General features: G+C 53.5%; 1 protein-coding gene across 1 annotated transcript in view; it reads left to right on the top strand.

Annotated features, from left to right (window-relative positions):
* DNAH1 (dynein axonemal heavy chain 1) overlaps positions 1-21,517 on the top strand; it is a 91,002-nt gene that overhangs the window by 3,057 nt on the left and 66,428 nt on the right. Inside the window, exons 2-3 of the mRNA XM_082414565.1 lie at positions 18,674-19,043; positions 20,056-20,128. Of these exons, the coding sequence (XP_082270691.1) occupies positions 18,708-19,043; positions 20,056-20,128 (409 nt within the window). The 5' untranslated portion in view covers positions 18,674-18,707. The remainder of the gene's footprint in view (positions 1-18,673; positions 19,044-20,055; positions 20,129-21,517) is intronic.

A 21,517-nucleotide genomic window follows, 5' to 3' on the forward strand; every position in this document is an offset into this window, starting at 1 on the left:
CCAGGGCCTAGGGCTTTGCTCCGTCATCAGCCTTTCTCCCTCCTGCTGTCCCAGGCCGGGCATGTAACTAGTGTCCTATATAGGTGGATGACAGTGGCTTGGTTAGTCCTTCCTGGACATTGAGTCCCCTCTGATGCCACTGTGCCCTGTACTTTTGAGATTCCACAGGCTCTGGGGTGGCTGAGGTGGGGGGTGGGCAAGAGGACCCACTGGAGAGAGGTAGAAGGTTGTTTAAGACCACTGGCCTGTCAGGGCAAAGGCAGGCCTCCAGCCTGGATCTCTGACCACCTGTCCAGCACCTTCTGCTTTCTCCCCTGGAGCATGGGCAAGCCTGTCCTGGGCAGCGGCCGAGGGTCCTCCCTGAATCCCACCTGGGTGACGGCAGGACCTGCCAAACTGAGGGAGGAATGCTCCCCCTCCACCCCGAATTTATTAGCCCCAGCCCATCCATGTGAAAGCCTAGGGGACACGGGCTTCCTCTCCCCCTGCCCATCCCCCCCGAAGAGATTTCCGCCAATTAGCACATACAGTATTTACTTAATTAGGGTAATGACATAATTAGTGTAAGTTGGGCTCCATCACATGGCTTCAACATGCAATTATGAGCCGTCAGCGGGAGGCAACATTGTGAAAATGCTCATTCAGTTTTGGTTCCAGCATGGAGGCCGCAGCAGCTGCCTCTGCTTTGGAGGCAGTGGCCGGTGTGTGCGTGGGGCGGGGTGACTGTCAGCAGCTGACAGGCGAGGACAGAAGAGTCGGCAGGAGCAGAAAGGCAGTTTCCAGGGCTGATGGCATCCCTGACCAAGCCTCTCCCATCACAGATGGGCACTGCCGTCCCCACAGCCAGGGCCCTGGCTAGGCTGGGCTGGCTGAGATCGGGGGCCCGGGCAGTCTGGGCCCCTCTGCCCCCAGGTTCTCTGCCTGAAATGCGACCATTAGCAGGCTGTCTCTTCTCTCTTCAGGGTTTTGCTGCTCACACCAGCCACTAGCCTATTGGCCCCTCAGGGTGGCTCTTTGAGGCCACAGACTGGAAGGACTGGATTGATTACTGCTATCCTCATTGGACTTGTGGTAAACTGAGGCTTGGGAGGTGTTAGATCTGATGGTGGCAGTGCTGACCCAAGAGGCAGCCCAACGTGGCCAGACACTCCTCCTTGAGCCCAGGCAGCTCCCCCTCAGCTTCAGGGAGGTCTCCTGCCCCATGGCTCCTTCCCCTAGGAGGGGGCAGGGAATCACCGGCGGGGGGCCCCCAGAGTCCTGCTCCCTCAGCCTCCTCTGCGCTCCCTACCCCCTGCCTCCTTCCACAGGCCAGGAGGCGGGGCCCTGACCTGCCTGAGACCATCCACAGCCTTCCCCTCAGTGAGCCTCACAGCTTTCCTGGGCGGGGGTTGGGGGGAAGGAAGTGAGGGAAGATGGGAATCAGTGCCACCATTGTAAAGATGGGCAAGCTGAGGCTCCAGGGCCTCCAAGAGGTGCTGTTAGAGCCAAAATCAGGTCCCAGCAACTCTACACTCTGCCTGGCTGGGTCACCTGTGCGGATTCTCTCTCTCAGGCCTCAGTATCCCTGTGTGAAGGGAGAGTCTATGATTTCAGACATCCTGACACTGTCCAGAGTCCCCAGGGAGGTGGGACCCAAGGAATGTGACATCTTTCTTCCCTCCCTCCAAATTATGTCGTCATAGTTGTCCCTCCTCTTTCTGTCCCACCTGTGCCCTGCATGTGGGTCAGGCCCCCTGGGGAGACAGCTCTGACTGGCAATTCCAACTGCCCCAGGCTGGGCCCCCTGCCCTTCTGAACTGGGGAATCCTGTCTGGGAGGCATGGGCTCTGGGGGCCATCCCAGACCTTCCCACTAAGTGGTGCCCCCTCTTATAGGCAATACCCGCAACTGGCTGGACTTGGCTTTCATCCAAGCCCCTCTCTGGGTCTGGAGGCATATGATCAAGGTGAGGCCAACTTGTTTGCTAATCGTTGACTATGGGCCAGCCACCTTGGGCCTGGTTACTGGGGTTAAATGGGGAGCGATGGGCCGGCAAAGATGAGGGTCACTACATCCAGGGGCTCATGGTCTCAGGGTTCAGACAGACCCAGCCCCTAGGAGTGTCCTCCAAAGGGTAGGCAGAGATAAGTGCCAGGAAGAGCCAAGTTCAAACAAGTAGAGGTCCCAACCCTCTTCCTCACTGGTCAGGAGACGGCACCTGCAGGGCCTGGGACAGGCAAGAATTTCAGTTCACAGAGGATGTACTTCAGATGGTAGGACCAGTGTGAGCAGAGGCTGGGAGGCCAGAGTAGGATGTGGGGATGTCATCTTCAGGTGTGAGGTGTTTGGGTGGGCTCTGGGGAGCTCGAGGAAGGGGCTGGGGACTCTGGCTGTTTGTGAGAGGGTCAAGGCCTTCCCTCAACGTCCATTCAACAAAAAGTCCTTACTATGTGCCAGGCACATGTTGTTCTAGGCTGGAGATTCAGTAGGGACCAAGATGAAGTCCTTACCCTCGTGGAACCTATACTCTAGTGGGAGTCAGGAAAAAGAATAGTGTGGTGCAGGTGCGATGCAGAAGATCCTAACAGGGCGATGTGCTAGGGCTAGGGGGGCCCGGGTGTGGCTTCAGCCCCAGCTGAGGCAGGGTGGCTGGAATGATGGGGCTGGGAGAGGGGCGCTGTTCCCACGGGGTGGCCTGTGGCCCCTGGCTCACCCCCACTCTCCGACTTTCAGCTTGGAAGTTCACTCCTGGCCTGCAGGCATGACTCCTGGGTGTCCCTTCTGCATGGAGAAGAGGTGGCTGCCACCACCAAAGCCATCCTCCTGGTCCTGGGCTCCTCCATGCCAAGCACATTAGGGGATAATTAAGTAAAAATAGGCCTTCTGACCAGTGTAGCTCATTAAGGCCTAATTAAGTTAATTAGTTCCAGGTGTGGGTGGTGAGGCTCAAGTGAGGCTGTTTGCTGTAATTGCATTTTCACAGCAGCAGTGGTGGCAGCGGTAGTGGTGGTGGCAAAGGCGGTGGTTTCCTCTGCGGCCTGGAAGCCCGCCAGGAAGTCCAGGAGGCTGCCACTGAGCTGAGAGGAGTATGAAGCAGCAGAGGGCTAGCCCGGGACCACCCGCAGAGAGCAGTATCTGGAGTTTCAAGGTCAGCCAAGCCCAGGGAAACCTTCTGCCCTCTCAAACTTGCTCGTTCTCTGTGCAGGGGTCGGGGTTGGGGTTGGGGTTGGGGGCTGTACAAAGCCACCAACAGGCATCCCCCCTCCAGCTGAGCAGGGTGGGTGCACCGCGGCTGGACCTTTGGATTCCCTCACACCTGTGGGGGTCCCCAGGACGACTGTAAAATGGCTTTGCTGAAAGGGAAGATGTGACTCAGAGGCAGTTGGTGAGACCTCTAGGAATCCACCTAAATCACCCTCTCCCTTCGGCATAAGGCCCCAATTCCTGTCCCTTTCTGGCAGATGTGTAGCTGTTAGAGATGCCCCCTCTTTGCATTTCAGGGTAGGAGGGGGGACCACACAAATCTGGGGCCTCTGCAGAGGACCTGCTGGCTCAGTCAGTCTCCTGCCCTGACATCTCCCCGAGCCCACTTCCTGCTCTGGTTTCTACACCCAGCTGACCCCGGGGACCTGCCTGTATAGGACAGCCCTTCCAGCCTTGGCCACACTCTCATTCATTCATCCATTTGGCTCTCGGTCACTGAGCATCTCCTCTGTGCCAGGCAGCAGGGCTGGGGATGCAAGGCTGGGCGAGACAGGTTGGACCCTGCCCCATGGTGCCTTTGGTCTCCCTGAGGAGGCAGACACACACATATATATGTATATATATTTTTTCTTTTTTTTCTTTTTTATATATATATATTTTTTCTTTTTTTTTTTTTTTCTTTTGGTTGCACTGCATGGCTTGTGGGATTGATCCCGGGCCCTTGGCAGTGAAAGCGCAGAGTCCTAACCACTGGACTGCCAGGGAATTCCTGAGGCAGACATATTAATGGCCATGGCTACACAGTTTTGTCATGGCTATAGGAGCACAGGGGTGCTTAACTCAGACCTGGGAGGAAAAATGCCTGAGCTGCAGTGAATATGATCCAGGTGAGAAGTGGGCAGGCACCTGATGTGTACCAGGAACTAAAAGGGCCTCTCTCTGGCCAGAGGGCAGCACAAGGTGCCAAGTAGGGAGAGGGAGGGGCCATGGAGGGGTCTAAGAAGGGCTGCTGGGTAGGAGGAACTGGTAACTTCTGGCTGGGAGGCCAGGGAGGTGGTGCCCAGGGCTATGGCTGTGGATCTGGAGAAGAGGGGATTTGAGGGATGTTTAGGAGTAGAACTGATGGGGCTTGGTGTGAGGGGTGGGGAAGGAAGAGCTGTCAGTTCCCTAGGGAGGGGACGTGGGAGTGGGACTGAGCCCTGAAGTGTCCCCACAGGGCTGGCACTAGGATGAGGCAAGTCAAGTGCCTGGGATGCAAAATTTGGGGTACTCACTCCCAGTCTTGTGTTTCCACCTGTGCCTTGTCCCTGGTCCTCTGAAACTTCTCACTAAAACATACTTTGGAAAGTGGAAGCCACTCCTGGAGATGAGGCAACAGGGGGATGGTCTGGGCAGTGTGTCCCCCTCCATCCTTCAACCCCTACCTGGGAGGTGCTGCCTTCTCTGCACCCTCCAGGACTGGGGTGAGGCTGAGATGGACACCTTAGGGTCTCACATGCTTTGGACAGGGACTCTGTTTCCATCCTGATGCCTGAATAACAGGTACCCCATCCAGCTTCTCCTTGCATGCCTCTCATGACAGGTGCTCCCTGCCACCTGGATAGCCCAGTCCCTTGGCTCAGGCCATTGCACAGAATGTTTTACCCGGAGCCCAGATCTGTCTTGCACTGTGTTCTACCTAACGGTGACCTCAGCTATGCCCTCCTACCCTCCCACACCCCTCAGGCGGGTCTGCTGATCCCCTTTCCCAAGCTTAACATTTCTGAGCTTCAGTGTCCTCACCTGTAAGAGGGGAAACAATAATAGCCACCATCTTCCAGGGCTGGTGCGAGGATTAAATGACATGATGTATAAACCTCATGACACATTCTAGTTCCTCAGTAACAGCTTCCTAACCCATAGCAATAATGAATAACTACAGAGGCGGGCATTGTCCTCCTGCTGGCGTGGGCCGCCAGTGGTGCAGCCTCAGCCCAGGCCCCAACACCCACCTGATGGCCTCAGGTAGCAGACTCTGCTGCCGCCCCAGCACATCCAGCACAGATGCAGAGCTAATCCCAGAGGAAGATGTTCACGGGAAGAGGAAGTGACATTTTCTTGAGATGGCCGGGCCGTGTCGAGACGTGGGGCCGGGGCCCTGCTGTTTGGAATCGGTTCTCTGCTCAGTGTTCACTGCACTGCAGGAGAGCCCAAGACCCTCCCCTGTGGCCCTCTGCTCCTCTAGTCTCATTCAGGGGGACCAGTGGTGGCTGAGAAGGGGGGATGCAGACCCACCCTGACTGAGGTGTCTGCCTGGAGGTGTCTCTGGGGTACATCCCCAGACCCTGTCATGTCTGTGGGGCTGCCCTGGTGGTGGGTGTCTGTCCTGAGCCTAAGGGGCCTGCAGAGAGAGCCCTGAATCCCATGGAAGGCGGCAGACCCTACAGAAGCTCACACCAAACTCTCAAGGTTGTGCTGATCATTGTTGGGGTGCCCAGACTCCTCCCACGATACTGGGGTGGTAAGCCTGGGGCAGGGGGCTTGCAGGAACTCCTGGCTCCCCTCAAAGATCAGAGGAGCCAGCCCAGGAAGAAAGGACAGCCTAGTCTCTAAAGCCATCCTGCTCCCCTTCTTCTGTGCCATCCCATCCCCGGAGCACGCTCTGCTTCTGCTCGGGGGTTCCCTGTTGAACATCAGAACTTGTCTCTAGGGGATTCCTGTAGATTTAAGCAGCGGTCATGCTCTCCAACTCTTGGTGACCTGGGACTTCCAGATTCCTGTGTGAGGGGGGGAGAGCGCCACAGGGGAGGGACCACAGGTGCAAAGGCCCGGAGCAGGGCGACAGGGTGGACACATGGGGATGCCAAGTCCTCTGGGCAGGCCGAGGTGGTGCTGGGAGTGGAGGATGTGTGATGTTTGTGGGGTCAGCATGGAGCCTGCTTTGTGCAGAGTGCGCCTTGCTTCATTCTCACCCCAGCTGTGGGTGGGAGGGCTCCCCATTACCCTCAACACCCTTGATTTTACAGACTGGGGCTCCAGGAGGAGAAGGGGCTTCCTCACGGTCACACAGCTGGTGGGGCCAGGGCGGCCACAGCCTGCTCCCAGCCCTGTCTAGTCCTGGTGGCTAGGCTCCTCCCCATGGGGGTGTCAGGAGAAGGGACAACTGTGGGGCTTGATTTGTCGTTTGGCGTGGGGGCCTAATGGCTTGAGGTCCTGGATCCCCAGTAGGCCTGGCTCTTCCTCTTGCTCTCTGTGGCGTGATCGAGGCCAAGGCCCAGCTTGGCTCCGTGCCTTGGTTTCCTCAGTTATACAGGGAAGTCATCAAATTGTTCAGCCATGGTGCATCAGTGGAGAGGGGTGGTCCATTTATAGATGGGAAAATGAGATACAGTGAGGGGACAGGAGAGCCTGGGGCCCTGGTCACTCCCAGGCCCGCAGACTCAGCTCTGAGAGTGTGGTCAGCAGCCAAGGGAGGAGGCTGCAGGGGTTGATGGCCAGCAAAGCCCAGCTTTTCCAGTTTCCTTTAAGCTGCCCTCCAGTCCCCTCTGCCTCGGGTTCACAACTCTACCCCAGCTGAGTGTGTCTGGAGGCAAGGCCCCTTTCTCTCCACCCCCGAATTATGGCTTGGTCACAAAAGCTGGACCGTGACCAGACAAAGGGACAAGGATGAAAGTGCTGGTTGTCATGGCAACCTGGTGGGTTGCTGGGACCCAGGGGAGGGGCTTGGCTGTGTGCCTGAGCCCAGGCATCTGGACGACCTCTGAGCATGAGCCAAGGTGGCCCAGGGGCTCACAGAGATGCCCCTCCTGCTCGGGGCCCACAAGAGCCGGATGAACAATGACAACCTCACCCCCCATGGTGGCACCTGCTCCCTGGGCCTCCCCTGGTGGCCCCATTATCCTGCACCTGCTGCCCCCCCACTACACCTGCTCACCAGCCCAGGCGTCCTTCCCAAGGCACTCCCTGCCCATCCCCAGGCCCAGCTGCCTGCTCTGAGAGCCACTCAAGAGGGCCTGTGCAACCAGGATGGGTAGCAGGGACGGCCCTGGTCAAGGGCAGAGGGTCCAGCTGACAAGCCAGCTCTGCCTTACCAGTAGCATGTGTGTCCATGACAAGACCTCCACTCCAGGACCTCAGTCTGCTCACCTATAAAATGGGAGCAACTGTTTCTGCCCTCAGGGTCTCCAAGAGTAAGTTTCCTTCTGCTTGGAAGGAGATCTGAGGCCAGGATGTCCCCAGAGCTGGGTCAGGGTGGACAGTTGGAGAGAGAAGAGGGAAGGGGGCTGTCTTGGGTCATACTCTCAGGGCCACCTCTGTTAGACCATGTGGAGACCTGAAAGCCTCCTACACACTTAAGAGTCACTGTGTAGAGGTGGAGATGACATTTCCCAGAGGCCCATCATGGGTACAGGGGAACTGGGCAGGGGACCTATCAGTGCCAGGTTCTTTTTTTAAAAAAATATACGTATTTATTTACTTATTTTTGGCTGCATTGGGTCTTTGTTGCTGCTCATGGGCTTTCTCTAGTTGTGGCAAGTGGCGGCTACTCTTCCTTGTGGTGCGTGGGCTTCTCATGGCGGTGGCTTCTCTTGTTGCGGAGCACGGGCTCTAGGTGCGTGGGCTTCAGTAGTTGTGGCGTACGGGTTTAGTTGCTCTACGGCATGTGGGATCTTCCCAGACAAGGGCTCGAACCCGTGTCCCCTGCATTGGCAGGTGGATTCTTAACCACTGTGCCACCAGGGAAGTCCCTTGATCAACTTTCCATGTCAACTTAGTTTTTGGAGTAGCTTTAATCGTCCATATGCAGTCAACTGCTTGGCTGGGTTTTGGCTTTTCCTCTTGTTCTACCTGACTAGAACGCACTATTCTGTCAGCTCCTGACAGCTCAAACTGGCAATCTGGGATGGGATTTAAAATACCTCCTAGGTAAGTAAAGTCTGGATCTGGAATAAACGAATATTTTGCTCAAAATCCCAGTCCTTCAAGTTCTTCATCAGAACTAAACTTAATCCACACGAATCTCCCTGTTGATCTAATTAATGGAGGGCTTTTCACACCACAGTAACAATCTATAAGTGGAGAGAAACCAAACGGCCCATCTTGAACTCCCAAGTGATCAAACCGACATTCAAATGATGGTTCTATATAATAATGTTCATCAAAGGTCAACTCTATTCTTTGACGTGGAGCAGCTTCCAAAATGTAGATGCATTCCTTGTTTGGTGGATATGAGTCAGGATAATTTGGTGAAGCAAAATGACCTCCATTGCTGGTTCGAACCCAAATGCCACACTGGGTTGCAGGAATGTGCTTGATTCCAATATTTTGTCCATCATGGGTCTTTTGGGCCCAGTGCCAGGTTCTTGAGTGGCTTGTTAGGAGTATCAGGGAAAGAGGACACTGGGGCAAGGACCTCCCATGAGGAAAGGATGGCCTGGGGGTCCCTGGTGATCCAACAGCCAGTTCAGGTGGGGACACTGAGATCCTAGGAACTATCTGTATCTGGCTCTCTGATACCACCTCCCTCGCAACCGGATGGTGGAATGGAGGAGGGACAAGGGGACAGGAGGAGTGGAAAGCTCCGGAGGATGCCCCTCCCCTTCCTGGAGAGGGAAGGAGATGCCTGTGGTCACTGGTCTTTGTGTTGTCTCCCCCTTCTAGTGTCTCCCTACACCCTGCAGGCCAGCCCCAGGTTCCCATCCTACTCTGCTGTGACCTTGGGTGAGGCCCTCTCCCCTCTTGCCACCTCAGTTTGCCGACCTAGAGTGTGGAAGCAGGTTGCCGAGGAGACTGCCAGCTCCAGCTGCCGCCCTGGCTGTTTGAACACCCCCAGGCCATCACTGCTAACCGTGGCCCCACCTCTCTGATAATGAGGAACTCCCTCTCTTGAACAAACTTATTTTTGCTGACCGGTCAGAGTTTCTTTTTTTTTGTTAATTTTTTTAAACTGAAGTATAGTTGATTTACAGTATTGTGCCAATCTCTGCTGTACAGCAAAGTGACTCTGTTATATACATATAGACATTCTTTCCTTAAATATTCTTTTCCATTGTTTTATCACAGAATATTGAATATAGTTCCCTGTGCTATACAGTAGGACCTTGTTGTTTATCCATCCTATGTATAATAGTTTACATCTGCTAATCCCACACTCTTAGTCCTTCCCTCCCCATCTCCCCTTTGGCAACCACAAGTCTGTTCTCTATGTCTGTGAGTCTGTTTCTGTTTTGTAGATAGGTTCATTTGTGCCCTATTTTATTTTATTATTTTATAACACTAATTTATTTATTTATTTACTTATTTATTTATATATAGGCTATGTCAGGTCTTAGTTGCAGCGTGTGGGCTCTTTGTTGCAGTGCATGGGCTCTCTAGTTGTGGCACGTGGGCTTAGTTGCCCCGCAGCATGTGGGATCTTAGTTTCCTGACTAGGGATCGAACTGGCGTCCCCTGCATTGCAAAATGGATTCTCAACCACTGGACCACCAGGGAAGTCCCTGTGCCCTATTTTAGAGTTCACATATAAGTGATATCATATGGTATTTGTCTTTCTCTTTCTGACTTACTTCGCTTAGTATGATAATCTCTAGTTGCATCCATGTTGCTGCAGATGGCATTATTTCATTTTTTTATGGTTGAGTAGTATTCCATTGTGTATATGTACCACATCTTCTTTAACCATTCATCTGTTGATGGGCATTTAGGTCGTTTCCATGTTTTGGCTATTGTGAATAGTGCTGCTATGACTGTTGGAATTTCTTACACACTTCCTCCCAGAGGTCTGGCAAAGGCAAAGCTTTTGCCAAGAATGGAGGTATTTGGGGTAGGGTAACAGTCCTGGTGTACCTCAGACCATTCTGTACAGGAGGCCCAGGTTCAGGGCTGGGCAAGATTTGTGTTCTCCAATATGCAGATGGAAAAACTAAGGCCTGGCAAGAAAAGAGACTTGCCCAGTGAGTCGGCTGCAGAACCCAGGCCTCCTGCTGGGTTCATAGACCTTTTTAGAGGTGGAGAAAAAGTCAGAATGGCAGTCTGGTCCCCAGACTCAGCAAACTCAGGCTCCCAGGAGGGGTGGGATGGGGGTACCTAGTGGGTCACAGGGCTGAGATGATGAGGCCACCCACCCTGCAAAGAGATCATTCCACCGATGCTCAATGAGCTGCTTGGGGACAAGTGGAAATCAGAGGCGCTCAGAGCCTAATTACGATAAACAGCTTTCTGCAGCTCCTCAGGCCCCACAGAAATGTCTTGCGCAAGATATCACTGTCTCGGGGCTTGTCATTTGGAGCTTTGGCCCAGGCATTTAGGGACTGGTAGGAACCCCTCCTGGCTGCTGCTCCTGGTGAGCAGAACCTCAGCATCCTGGACCTTGTTCACTGGTGTGGTCTGGAATTGCAGGTCAGAGGGAGGAGGTAGGCTGGGGAAGAGGGTGTAAAGTGTGGTCATGTGCAGCTGGGCAGATGTTGGCGGCCACCATCTTCAGGGTGATGGCCTGGTGTGATTGCTCTGTCTCCTCAGCATTTCCTATGGGATCTTGCAGGAGTGATGGAGCTGGCAGGACTGCTGGGAAAAGCAGCACCCCTGGTCCCCACCACGCAAGCTCACCTTTCAGTTGGGGGATGCAGCAGACACCATTGCATGATTGCCTGCTGAGTGGTACTGACTCTGGTCCCCTGAGGAGAACGTGAGCATATTCTGTGGATTGAGGCAATCAGGGAGGGCTTCCTGAGGAGGTGTAGCTTGAGATGAGATGGAAAGTGGTAGATAAACGAAAAGAGGGAGGAGATTCTGTCTGCGAAGCTCCACATGGATATAGGTGGGAGTGGGATTGGACTGGGGGCTGAGCATTCATGGGTGACTGGTCCTCAATCCTCCAACCCCCCAGGAACTCCTTTCCACTCCTTCTCCCTGAGCTCTGGGCTTTCAAGGTATTGTCTGTCAAGCTGACCATGTGGATGAAAGGAGAATTAATTTGTCTCCATTTTTATTCATCAGAGAAAATGCTGTCAGAGCTGCTGAGGCCAGCTGGCCAATGGCAGAGAAGGGGAGGATCAGGGGAGGCCTGGGGAGAAGGCGTGCCTCAGCCCTTGCCCGGCTCTCTCTCTGATACCCTCCATGCCTGTGACTTGGTTTCTCTTGGCAGCAGCTCAGAGCTCCTGGCCTAGCAAACCAGAGAGAGATCCTGGGGTGCAAGAGGCCAGCTGGGGGCAGGTGGAGAGCGGGTAGCTCCAGCCACCCTGTCTGAATGCCTGTCGCCCTCCGTTCTGGCTTGTCGGCCACGTGAAGGGCCCATTCTGCTGCCTGTTCACATAAGGCTTTCATCTCTGCAGCTAGTAAAGCATTCCTCCCGGCCTCAGTGCTGCCAGCAGGAAGGCACAGGGGAGGGGGGAGCCCAGGCCTGCCATGCCCCTCAGACCCCTGGTCCAAAGGCATGGGCCTGGGCCAGGGTGCCCTAAGCAGCCTGTCTGCCTAAGTCGTCCCCTCCCCGGCCGCCAACTCTTTCAGGAAGCCAGTCTCTCCCCATTTCAACAAGAGCAAGGCTGGCCTCCCTTCCAGCTCATATAGGGCAGAAGACTGCCCTCCCACCACAGGAGGGGTAGGAGCCCAGGGTGGGGTCATGGCTCAGCCCCTTGTTCCTCTCCCAGGAAGCAGGTAGACATGGTGACTTCTAGGGCAGGGCAGGAAGATCAAAGCCTGAACCCATGCCCTGCCATTGGAGAAGATGGCATTTGAAAGTAGGCACTTGAGACTCAGGAGAGCGGGGACTGACCCACAGTCCCCTGCTGAGGAAGGAGGCAGTCACATCCACTGTCCACACCTGTAGAGGGGCAAGGTGGAGCTGGCAGGGCTGCTGGGGAAAGCAGCACCCCCTGGTCCCTGCCACTCAAGCCCATCTCCAGTTGAGGGATACAGCAGTAACCATTGCATAGTAGAGGGTGAGGGACTTTGTAAGCTAGATCTCCTGAGAGTGGACCCTTTCCGCAGTGGCCTGTCCATCTGTCCAGAAGCCATGGCCCCTGTGATGTCACCAACCCGCTGTGTTGCTTGGCAACTTTCCAGGATTAGTGCTCTGCCCCTGTCATCCCTGACGTCCCACCATGGGCTGATGTTGCCTTGGTAACTGGATGGGTACTGCAGCTTTTTGGACAGCTGTACCCGGTGTGGGAAGTGGCAGGCAAAAGAGGGGAAGCAGGTGCCTCTCCACAGGCTGATTGGGGTACACAGCCTATCCCCAGACCTACAGAGGAGCCAAGCTGCCCAAAACAGGGCTTTGGGGGTCTCTGTCCCCTCGAAGAGCTGTGGTCATTCTTGCCTTCAATCCCCCTCACACTCTTTCCTTCCTTCTGCTATGGTCACCAAGTACCTATTGTGTGAATGCCAACAAGAAAAGCAAAGTAAACTATGGTTCAGGCTCAGGAAAGGTTATATCAGCATTGGGTCTTGAAGGATGAATAGGAGTTGGCCAGGAGTAGGAGTTGGTGGAGAGAGATGTTCTGGACAGAGGAAGCAGAAGTCAGTGCAAAGGCTGAATCATTCTCTCTAGTCACAACTTATACCCTGCCTCTGGGTTCTTTGTGGCCTGGTCTCTCTGGCTCTCTCCCACTTAGTAGACATTTTGTGGTAGGGACAGCGTCCAGTTCAAATCTGGACACTTAGTCCCCAGCACAGGCCTGGCACCAAGTCAGCATTACTAAAATGTCAAATAAAATCGGGCATTTGCATGATGAGCATCAGGTCCTACCACCTCCCCCAACACTAACCTGTCTTACCAAGCCTCAGTTTCCCCATCTATGAAATGAGGCCAGTTCTGAGAAAGCTCTGGGCAGGGATTCTCAGATTAAGGTGGAGTGATTTTTACATTTTCTTTGGTTTGTAACCCATCTCTTTTCCTTATAGAAAAATGAAAAGACTGGTGGGTAGAGTGGGCATCTGTATACCTTCAGATCCCCTAATTATCAGTATTGGACCACTTTTGCTTTATCTCCTCTCTCTATATAGTTACCTATGTATAAATTTTGCTGAACCATGTGAAAGGAAGTCCCAGCAGCAGACATCCTGACATTTGTCCTTAAATTCTTTAGTGCACATCAGCTAAAACAAGGACAGTCTTCTGTATAACCACAATAACATTATCACATCTGAGAAAATTAACAATAATATCCAAGGCAGGAAGGAGGATCTAAGCCTGAACCCATGCCAGGTCTTGGAGCAGATGGGCACCTGGCGGGGGCGGGGGGGTGGGTGGCGTGGGAGGTTCATCCACTGCCCACCCGGCGGAGGGCTGAGGTGGAGTTGCAGCCCGGCTGTGTATGTATGTGTGTGTGTTTAAGCTGAGCCTCCGGGGGAACAGAAACGACCCTTTCCGGTAAATTTCCCCAATTTTTATTCCCACGTTGTTTACATAGCATTTTTTTTTTTTTTTAAACAGGATTCAGTCAGAGTTGTCGCACTTTGAAAACAGCATTTGGCTGTTTTGTCTCTTTCTCTAGAAAAGTCTGGGAGGGGAGATGGATAATGGAGCCTGGATTTGAGAGCCTAGACGGCTGACACTTTCCCGCTGGCCCCGAACCCGCCCCTCGGAGGTGGCGCAGCCCTGGGTGGGGGAAGCCGCGTGAGTCGGGGCGGGAGGAACCAAGTCAGGAGTGTGTAGGGAGGCTAGTGCAGACCTGCGGAGGTTCACTGGCGGAAGCTCCCGCCAGCCTTGCCGGATGGTCCCGCCCCTTAGCAACGGGCCCGGCGTCCCTCCCTAGAAACGGGCAGCGGGACCCCACAACTTGTGCGGTGGAGCCGGTAGGTCGGTGGGCCCACGGGATGGCGGGGCAAGCGCCTGCAGGGGGACCTCGATAAGTCTCAGAGGGCAAATGCACAGAAAGGAGGACGCCCTCCCGGCCCAGGGTCCACATCCCTGTCCACGAGCCCCCATGCCGTTTCTCTGCCTTGGCCAGTGGGAAGGGAGTGGGGTGCACTTTTAAACAACCTTGCAGATAAGTCCCATAGTGACCACACCCCATGCTGAGAATGTAGCCCTCTCCCTGTCCTTTCCCATGCAGGGAAAAAGCCAGGATTCTGGTCCTTATCAGCCACCAGTGCCTCTCCTGAGCCCGACCACGTCCAATCTTCTTCGTCCTTTTGGTTCCCATCTGTAAATTGGCAGAGTACTGCTGCATCTGTCTCACAGAGCTTACAGAGATCAACTTCCTTCCTTTACTTACCCCATTCATTCATTCGTTCATTCTCACAATCATTCACCACGTTCTAGGCACCTACCATGTGCCAAGCCCATGCCAGTCCTGTGCTAGGTGTCGAGATTCCAGAGATCAGTGTTACTTGAAAATTGCTGCATTTGAGCACGAACAGAATATGTGAAACCGATAAGAGTGCAGGATCCTTGTTGAATCACGGGTGGGTGGCTCAGAAGCCCTCCTGCTTAGGCACTCACCTTGCAGAACCTCAGGGCTCCTTGGCACACAGTTTGAGAACCACTGTTGTGGTGCTAAGGACAGCCATCTTTGGGTCAGCCAGAGGCGGAGACCTCAGTTTCTATTCTGGTTCTGCCACTTCTTGGCTGTGTGTCTTTTCCAGGTTTCTTGACGTCTCTGGACCTTAGTTTCCTTGTTTGTGGATTGGTGATTCTAGTAGTACCTGTAGTGAGGATCAAATACTTTTGTTCATCTGTGTCCATCTAGCCCAGTGCTTGGTGGGTGGTCAGGTCACGTGGGGTTGAATGTCAGTGAATCCAACCTGAAGCTTCCTCTGATGCAAACCAAAATGGCTACCAGGTGATCTAACTGGGTCACGGTGTATGATCTTCTTTATGTGTCCTTGGATTCAGTTTGCTAATATTTTGTTGAGAATTTTTGCATCTATATTCATCAGAAATTGCCTGTAATTTTCTTTTTTTGGTGGTGTCTTTGTCTGGTTTTGGTATCAGGGTATCAGGGTGATGGTGGCTTCATAGAATGTCTTTTGGGAGTGTTCCCTCTTTTGGAAGAGTTTGAGAAGAATCGGTATAAGTTCTTCTTTGTATGTTTGGTGGAATTCGCCTGTGAAGCCATCTGGTCCTGGACTTTTGTTTGTAGGAAGTTTTTTTGTTTTTTGTTTTTTGTTTTTAATTGCAGATTCTATTTCAAATTATCTATTTCTTTTTGATTCAGTTTTGGTGGGCTGTATGTTTCTAGAAAATTGTCCATTTCTTCTAGGTTGTCAAATTTGTTGGCATATAATTGTTCATAGTATCCTCTTATGGTTTTCTGTATTTCTGCGGTATCAGTTGATATTTCTCCTTTTTCATTTCTTATTTTGTTTATTTGTGTTCTCTCTTTTCTCTTCTTGGTAAGCCTGGCCAGAGGTTTATCCCTTTTGTTTACCCTTTCAAAGAACCAGCTCTTGGTTTTATTGATTTCTTCCTATATTTTAAAAATCTGTTTTATTTATTTTCTCCCTATCTTTAATGTTTCTTTCCCTCTGCTGACTTGAGGTTTTGTTTGTTCGTCTTTTACTAGTTCTTTTAGGTGGTAGATTAGGCTGTTTATTTGAGATTTTTCATGTTTTTTGAGGAAGGCCTGTATCTCTATGAACTTCCCTCTAAGAACTGCTTTTGCTGCATCCCATAGATTTTGTATGGTTGTGTTTTCATTGTCATTTGTCTCAAGGTATTTTTTAATTTCCTTTTTGATTTCCTCGTTGACCCATTGTCTTTTTTAGTAGCTTGTTGTTTAGTCTTCATGTAATCATTTTTTCTCATTTCTTTTCCTGTGGTTGATTTCTATTTTCATGCCCTTGTGGTCAAAGAAGATGCTTGAAATAATTTCTATACCCTTAAATTTGTTGAGATTAGTTTTGTGCCCTAGTATGTGGTCAGTCCTAGAGAATGTTCCATGTGCACTTGAAAAGAATGTATTCTGTTTTTTTTTTTTTATGTAATGTCCTGAAAATATTAAGTCTAACTGTTCTATTGTATCATTTAGGATCTCTGCTGCCTTTTTTTAAAAAAAATTATTTATTTATTTTTTATATTTTTTGCTGCATTGGGTCTTCGTTGCTGTGCACGGGCTTTCTCTAGTTGCAGTGAGCAGGGGCTACTCTTTGTTGTGGTGCACGGGCTTCTCATTGCGGTGGCTTCTCTTGTTGCAGAGCATGGGCTCTAGCTGCATGGGCTTCAGTAGTTGCAGCGTGCAGCCTCAGTAGTTGTGGCATGCAGGCCTTAGAGTGCGTGGACTTCAGTAGTTGTGGCACATGGACTCAGTAGTTGCGGTGCGCGTGCTTCAGTAGTTGTGGCGCACGGGCTTAGTTGCTCCGTGGCATGTGGGATCTTCCCAGACCAGGGCTCGAACCTGTGTCCCCTGCATTGGCAGGCAGATTCTTAACCACTGCGCCACCAGGAAAGTCCCTCATTACCTCCTTTTTAAACTCGGTGTCTATAAGACTGAAGAGGTCTGTTTCATTGTTTATTCCTTCAGGGGAATTCTCTTGGTCTTTTAACTGGTGGTGGTTCCTCTGCTTCTTCATTTTGCTTGTATTTCTCTTACTCTGTGTGTTTAGGAGAAACAATTATCCACTATAGTCTTGAAGGGCTATTTATATGTGGGAGCATCCCTGATAGCTTGTGTGGGTTTAATATTTTTTTGGCATGAGGGCTGTTTTTGGCTTGGATGCTTGCCCTCTCTTTCTTCAGGGTGTGCTGGTCGTTATCCCCTTGATAGGGGGTATGCAGATGCACAGCCCCCGTGCACACTCCCAGGAGGGTGGGGACAGAGGTTGGCTCCCAGTGGCGGGACCCTCATTGGTGGTGGCCACGGCAGGCCATGTGCTCCCTGGAAGGAGGACCCTCCACCCACCCCTGGAGCTCTTGTAGGCGGTGCCCTGCCGCCAGATAGTGAGCCTGGGAGAAAGAAGCTCCTATGGCAGGCCCGCCCCTCTCCTCATGGGGGTGGCCCCCAGCCTTGCCACTCTGGCGGGCCCAGGCTTCATCCCCGGACTCCCTCGGCTGTGGCGACCACACCCTGGCCCCCTCAGGCTTTCTTGACACAGCCAATCCCAGTCCTCTCCCTGGTCTGACCTCCAAAACTCAAGCCTCAGCACCCAGCCCTCGCCTGCCTCAGTGGATGAGCATCTCAGGCTGGGGAGTGCCAGGTGATGGCCCTGACCATCTATGCAGATCTCTCTCTGCTTTGTCCTCCAAAAACCCATTGCTTGCTGCGTTCTCCCCCAAAGCTCCCCCTCTGTCCAGGCTGATCTCCTCACCAGTAAGGGGACTCCCCAGTGTGTGGAAACCTTTCCTTTTTCACAGCTCCCTCCCAGGGGTGCAGGTCCTGTCCTGTTTCCTTTCTCTCATTTTTTCTTTTTTTCTTTTGTCCTTCCCAGTTACGTGGAGATTTTCTTGCTCTTTTGGAAGTCTGAGGTCTTCTGCCAGCATTCAGTAGATATTCTGTGAGGAACATTCCACATGTAGATGTATTTTTGATGCATTTGTGGGAGAAGGTGAGCTCTACATCCTACTGCTCTGCCATCTTGATCTGATCTCCCTGACTGCCTTTTTTATTTTTGCACCAGCATTACACACAAACCTCTTCTTCCTCATACCCTTATCTAGTTTCTTATAGTGCTCCCCTGACCAAGGATTTCCCCTGGTGGTGCATTTTGAGGTGGCCAAAAGCAGCAGTGGCTTGGCAAGGGCTTGCTTGCCGCACAATAAAAACTCTGGAAACCCTCATCCTCGGGATGTGCATGCAATCCAGTGGTGCATCTGTTGTTCCCTGTGGGGAGACAAGAGGGTGTCAGTTTCATTAGCTGGGTTGATCCTGAGAGCCAGGTTGTGGATGAATAGCTTTCTGTTGCTGGCAGAGGTATCTGTGGGCCAACAGAGGGTCAGGGTACCTCTCAGGAGGTGATTTAGTTCTCTGGCTCCTGGGGTAAGGTAAGGGAGATGGGCATGGGTAGGGAGATGGGCATGGGTAGGGAGATGGGCATGGGGGATGCAGGGCATGGCCCAGTGCCCCACACTGGGAAGAGTCAGGGCAGTCAGGCAGGACTGGGTGGGGTGGGGCTGGGGTTGGGGGAATGGGGGTAAGGGGCACTTTCATCCAGGGGCAACTGGATGAAAGTTGTTTTGGAGAAAACCAAACAGGGCTCTTCATTGAGTGAGTGAACTCTGGGCCTCCCTCTTTATCTCCCCTTGTGAGAAGCCCGGCCTTGCTCTGTAACACAGGGGAGAAGGGTGGGAAAGTACAGAAGGATGCACAGGGTTGGGGGCATCTATAGAGTGTTCAACCTCTGACTCTGGGGTCTCATTTCTCACACAGCTTCTAGGGAAGGCCCTGCTGTCTCCTGGCAGGACCTTCCTGGCCCTCTGTGTCTGTTCAGATTAGAAGAGTACTCCTTCCCTCCGTTATCTATGCCTGGGGGCTGGGGCTTGTTGTGGGGTGGCAGACTAGGCATCCCTGTATCCTGGTGGCCCTGGGGGATGAGCAGAGGTTGGCAAGGGCCCAGTGACACCAGTATCTTCTCCTAGGAGCTCTGGCTGGGACATCACCCTGAGAAGCAGCATGGAGCAGCCTAACAGAGAAGGCCACAGCCCAGGAAGGACCCCTCAGGGCCCAGAGTGCAGCAGTACTCCTGTGGGCCATGAGTGTAGTCTGAGAGACCTGGAGCATAACCTGGGGAGCATTCTTCAGGGACCAGATTCTGGGTCGGAGAAGCTTCCTCCAAGCCCTGACCCCAAGACCCCACCTTTGCCCCTGACTGCAGCCCCACCCACGCCCTCAGACTTGGGGCAGCCCCGGAAGTTGCTCCTGACGGGCACTGATAAGAAGTACCCGCTGATGAAGCAGCGTGGGTTCTACTCTGACATCCTCAGCCCTGGAAGCTTGGATAAACTTGGGGTGAGTGTGGCAGCCATACCCTACCAAGCCTGAGCCTTCCTTGTGGGTTCTTTTTGCCCTTTCTTCCTTTTATCCATCCATCCATCCACCTATCTGTCTAGCAATTTTCCACCCACTCACCCATCTGCCCATCCTTCTGACCATCCATCTCTGTCCATTCATTCAACAGTTCATTACTGAGCACCTGCTATGTGACAGGCCCTGGACTAAGCCCTAGTGACAACACACCAGGATGGTCATCCATATGCCTATTGTCATGGGGCAATGGCTTTGGTGGGGAAATACTCCCTCCCCCGGCCCCAGCTCTGGTGGGGGAGGGGGTCCTGGGACAAGGTGGTGTACTGCTGAGATTTACAAGATAGGTATGAATTTGCTGGGTAAGATAGGGGCTGCGGGGAGTGTTCCAGGCAGGGAGAACAGAAGATACAGAGCCTTGAGATCCCTGACAGAGGCCATGGCCCACATGGAGGAGGAGAGTAGAAATAAGAGGAGAGAGATGGAGGGCAGGGGAAGACGAAGAAGGGATATAACTAGGGGAGAGTTCAAAGAGCCCTGTGCGTCCCAGACAGCCTTAGGATGGTTTTAGGCAGGGGAGGGGCCGATAGAGATAGGGTGAGGACCCATTGATACCCACTGTGCCAGAGGTCCCAGAGTGCCCTTGGCAGTGGAGGAATACACAGAGACACCTGCAGGCCTTACAGTACCTCTGTCTTGTGGCTCAGCCCCTGGACACACAGCAGGAGTGTTCTCAGAGTGAGGAGGGGGACTGTGCACGACCAGAATGGGGTTGGGCCAGGGGCGTCCCAGGTGGCCACAGCTTGTCACCTACTGTGGCCTCTGAATGAGGAATTGTGCAAACTCCTCTTCACTGATTCTTCCTCATCCCTGTCCCTGTGCCCCTGGGATGCTCTCTGGTGGGCTTGGGAGAGACACCTGGCCTTGGGGGCCCTACCAGATCCTGCCTGTCCTTGGGATGTTTACTCTGCCTCAGGGCTATGGGGTTTGGTTTCAGGAAGTGTGTCGTGGCCCCTGCACAAACCAGGACCTCCTGCGGCAGGCCAACCTTGACAAGTTCACCCCAAGAGGTCAGTGCCCAGGGGGCTGGGTGGGTGGGTGCCTTTAGAAGCAGGGCCTCTGGCCTTGGGGAGATTGTCTCCTCTTGGCTGAGGGTTTCAATCTCCTCAACTGTGAAATGGGGATAACAGGAAACAAGGTGCTTTGCAGGGGCCCAGCTCGTGGTGAGTGCTCGGTGAAGCACAGCTGCTTAATTGTGACTCTTGGCAGAGCTGTGTGTGACAAGGGCACTGTGGTGCGGTGGGGCTGCTGAAGGCCAGGTCCCCATTTCCCTCTGCCTGTCTGGGGACAGTAGGATATTGACATGTGTGTTTTCTGGAACGTGGAACGTGGGCTTGGAGGAGGTCAGGACTGTGTCTGAGTTGTTACCTGGCTCGGGCTGCAGCACCTAGAACAGGGCTTGGAGCAGGAAGGCGCCCAGGATTTCACTGCCAAAGAGGGGAAGAAGGACGCTCCTCTCAAGCTCCGTGATGAGTCTTGTAAGGTGTGGGGCAGGTCTGCAGGGCGCGGGCCAGTCCCCAGTGGCAGAGGGGAGGAGAGGGTGGCTCCAGGAGAGGCAGCGAGCTGGGTGGGGCCCTGAGAGGCAGTGAGGATTTGCGGGGGGGGGGCCCTCCTGGCTGGCCAGCGGACAGGACGCCCTTTCGATCAGGTCCAGAAGCTCCATGGTCCCAGCTGTCTGCCTTTCCACTCTACGCCCAGGAGAGGCCTGGCTCTGTGCTGGCACTGTCCAGATTTGTCTTCTTGAGACCCACAGTCCTCCTGGGGGCCTGTGAATCCCCAAAAGTGGCACAGGAAACATCACATGTACGTGCCTCTGTGCAGTGATCTGAGGATCCGGCCTATTGTGGTCAGCAGTTTCACAAGTATCTGTGGCCCAGAAAATGGTTACAAACCACAGATCGAGGGCTGCGGGGGAGCTGGGAATGGGACTTCTGCCATCCATGGCAGGGGTGGGGGCAGGGCTGGTCAGCAGCTCTGTGGCCCCACCCACGTGAGGAAGAGCAGCCCGGCAGGGTCACTGGGTGGCGGCAGTCAGGGCTCGTGGCCGTCAGAGCTCTTGGCAGAAGGCTACGTGAAGGCCTGGGAAGCCTGCCTAGGGCTCCCGGACCAGCAGGGGCGGGGGCCGGGCTTTGCTGTCCTCACCCTGGCTCCTTCTTGGCTCCTGAGATGCAGGGCCAGGTCCAGGAATTCATGATCCTGGGTGTGGAATGTGTTATGGACCCATAGGCTCAAGAGCAGATGATTAGGAATCTGAAAACTGCCCCTGGGCCGGGCCGTTTTGGTAGCGTGGGGTTCCCCGAGCACCTGACAGCTCTGGTAAGAGAGCTGACTTAGCTGCAGGTGGATGGCCTCTGCTCAGCCTCTGGAAGCTTCTGTAGAGCCCCAGTGGGTACCCCCAA

The sequence above is a fragment of the Balaenoptera physalus genome (assembly GCF_965194825.1).
Source record: "Balaenoptera physalus genome assembly, chromosome: 11".
In the NCBI taxonomy this organism is placed as follows: Eukaryota; Metazoa; Chordata; class Mammalia; order Artiodactyla; family Balaenopteridae; genus Balaenoptera; species Balaenoptera physalus.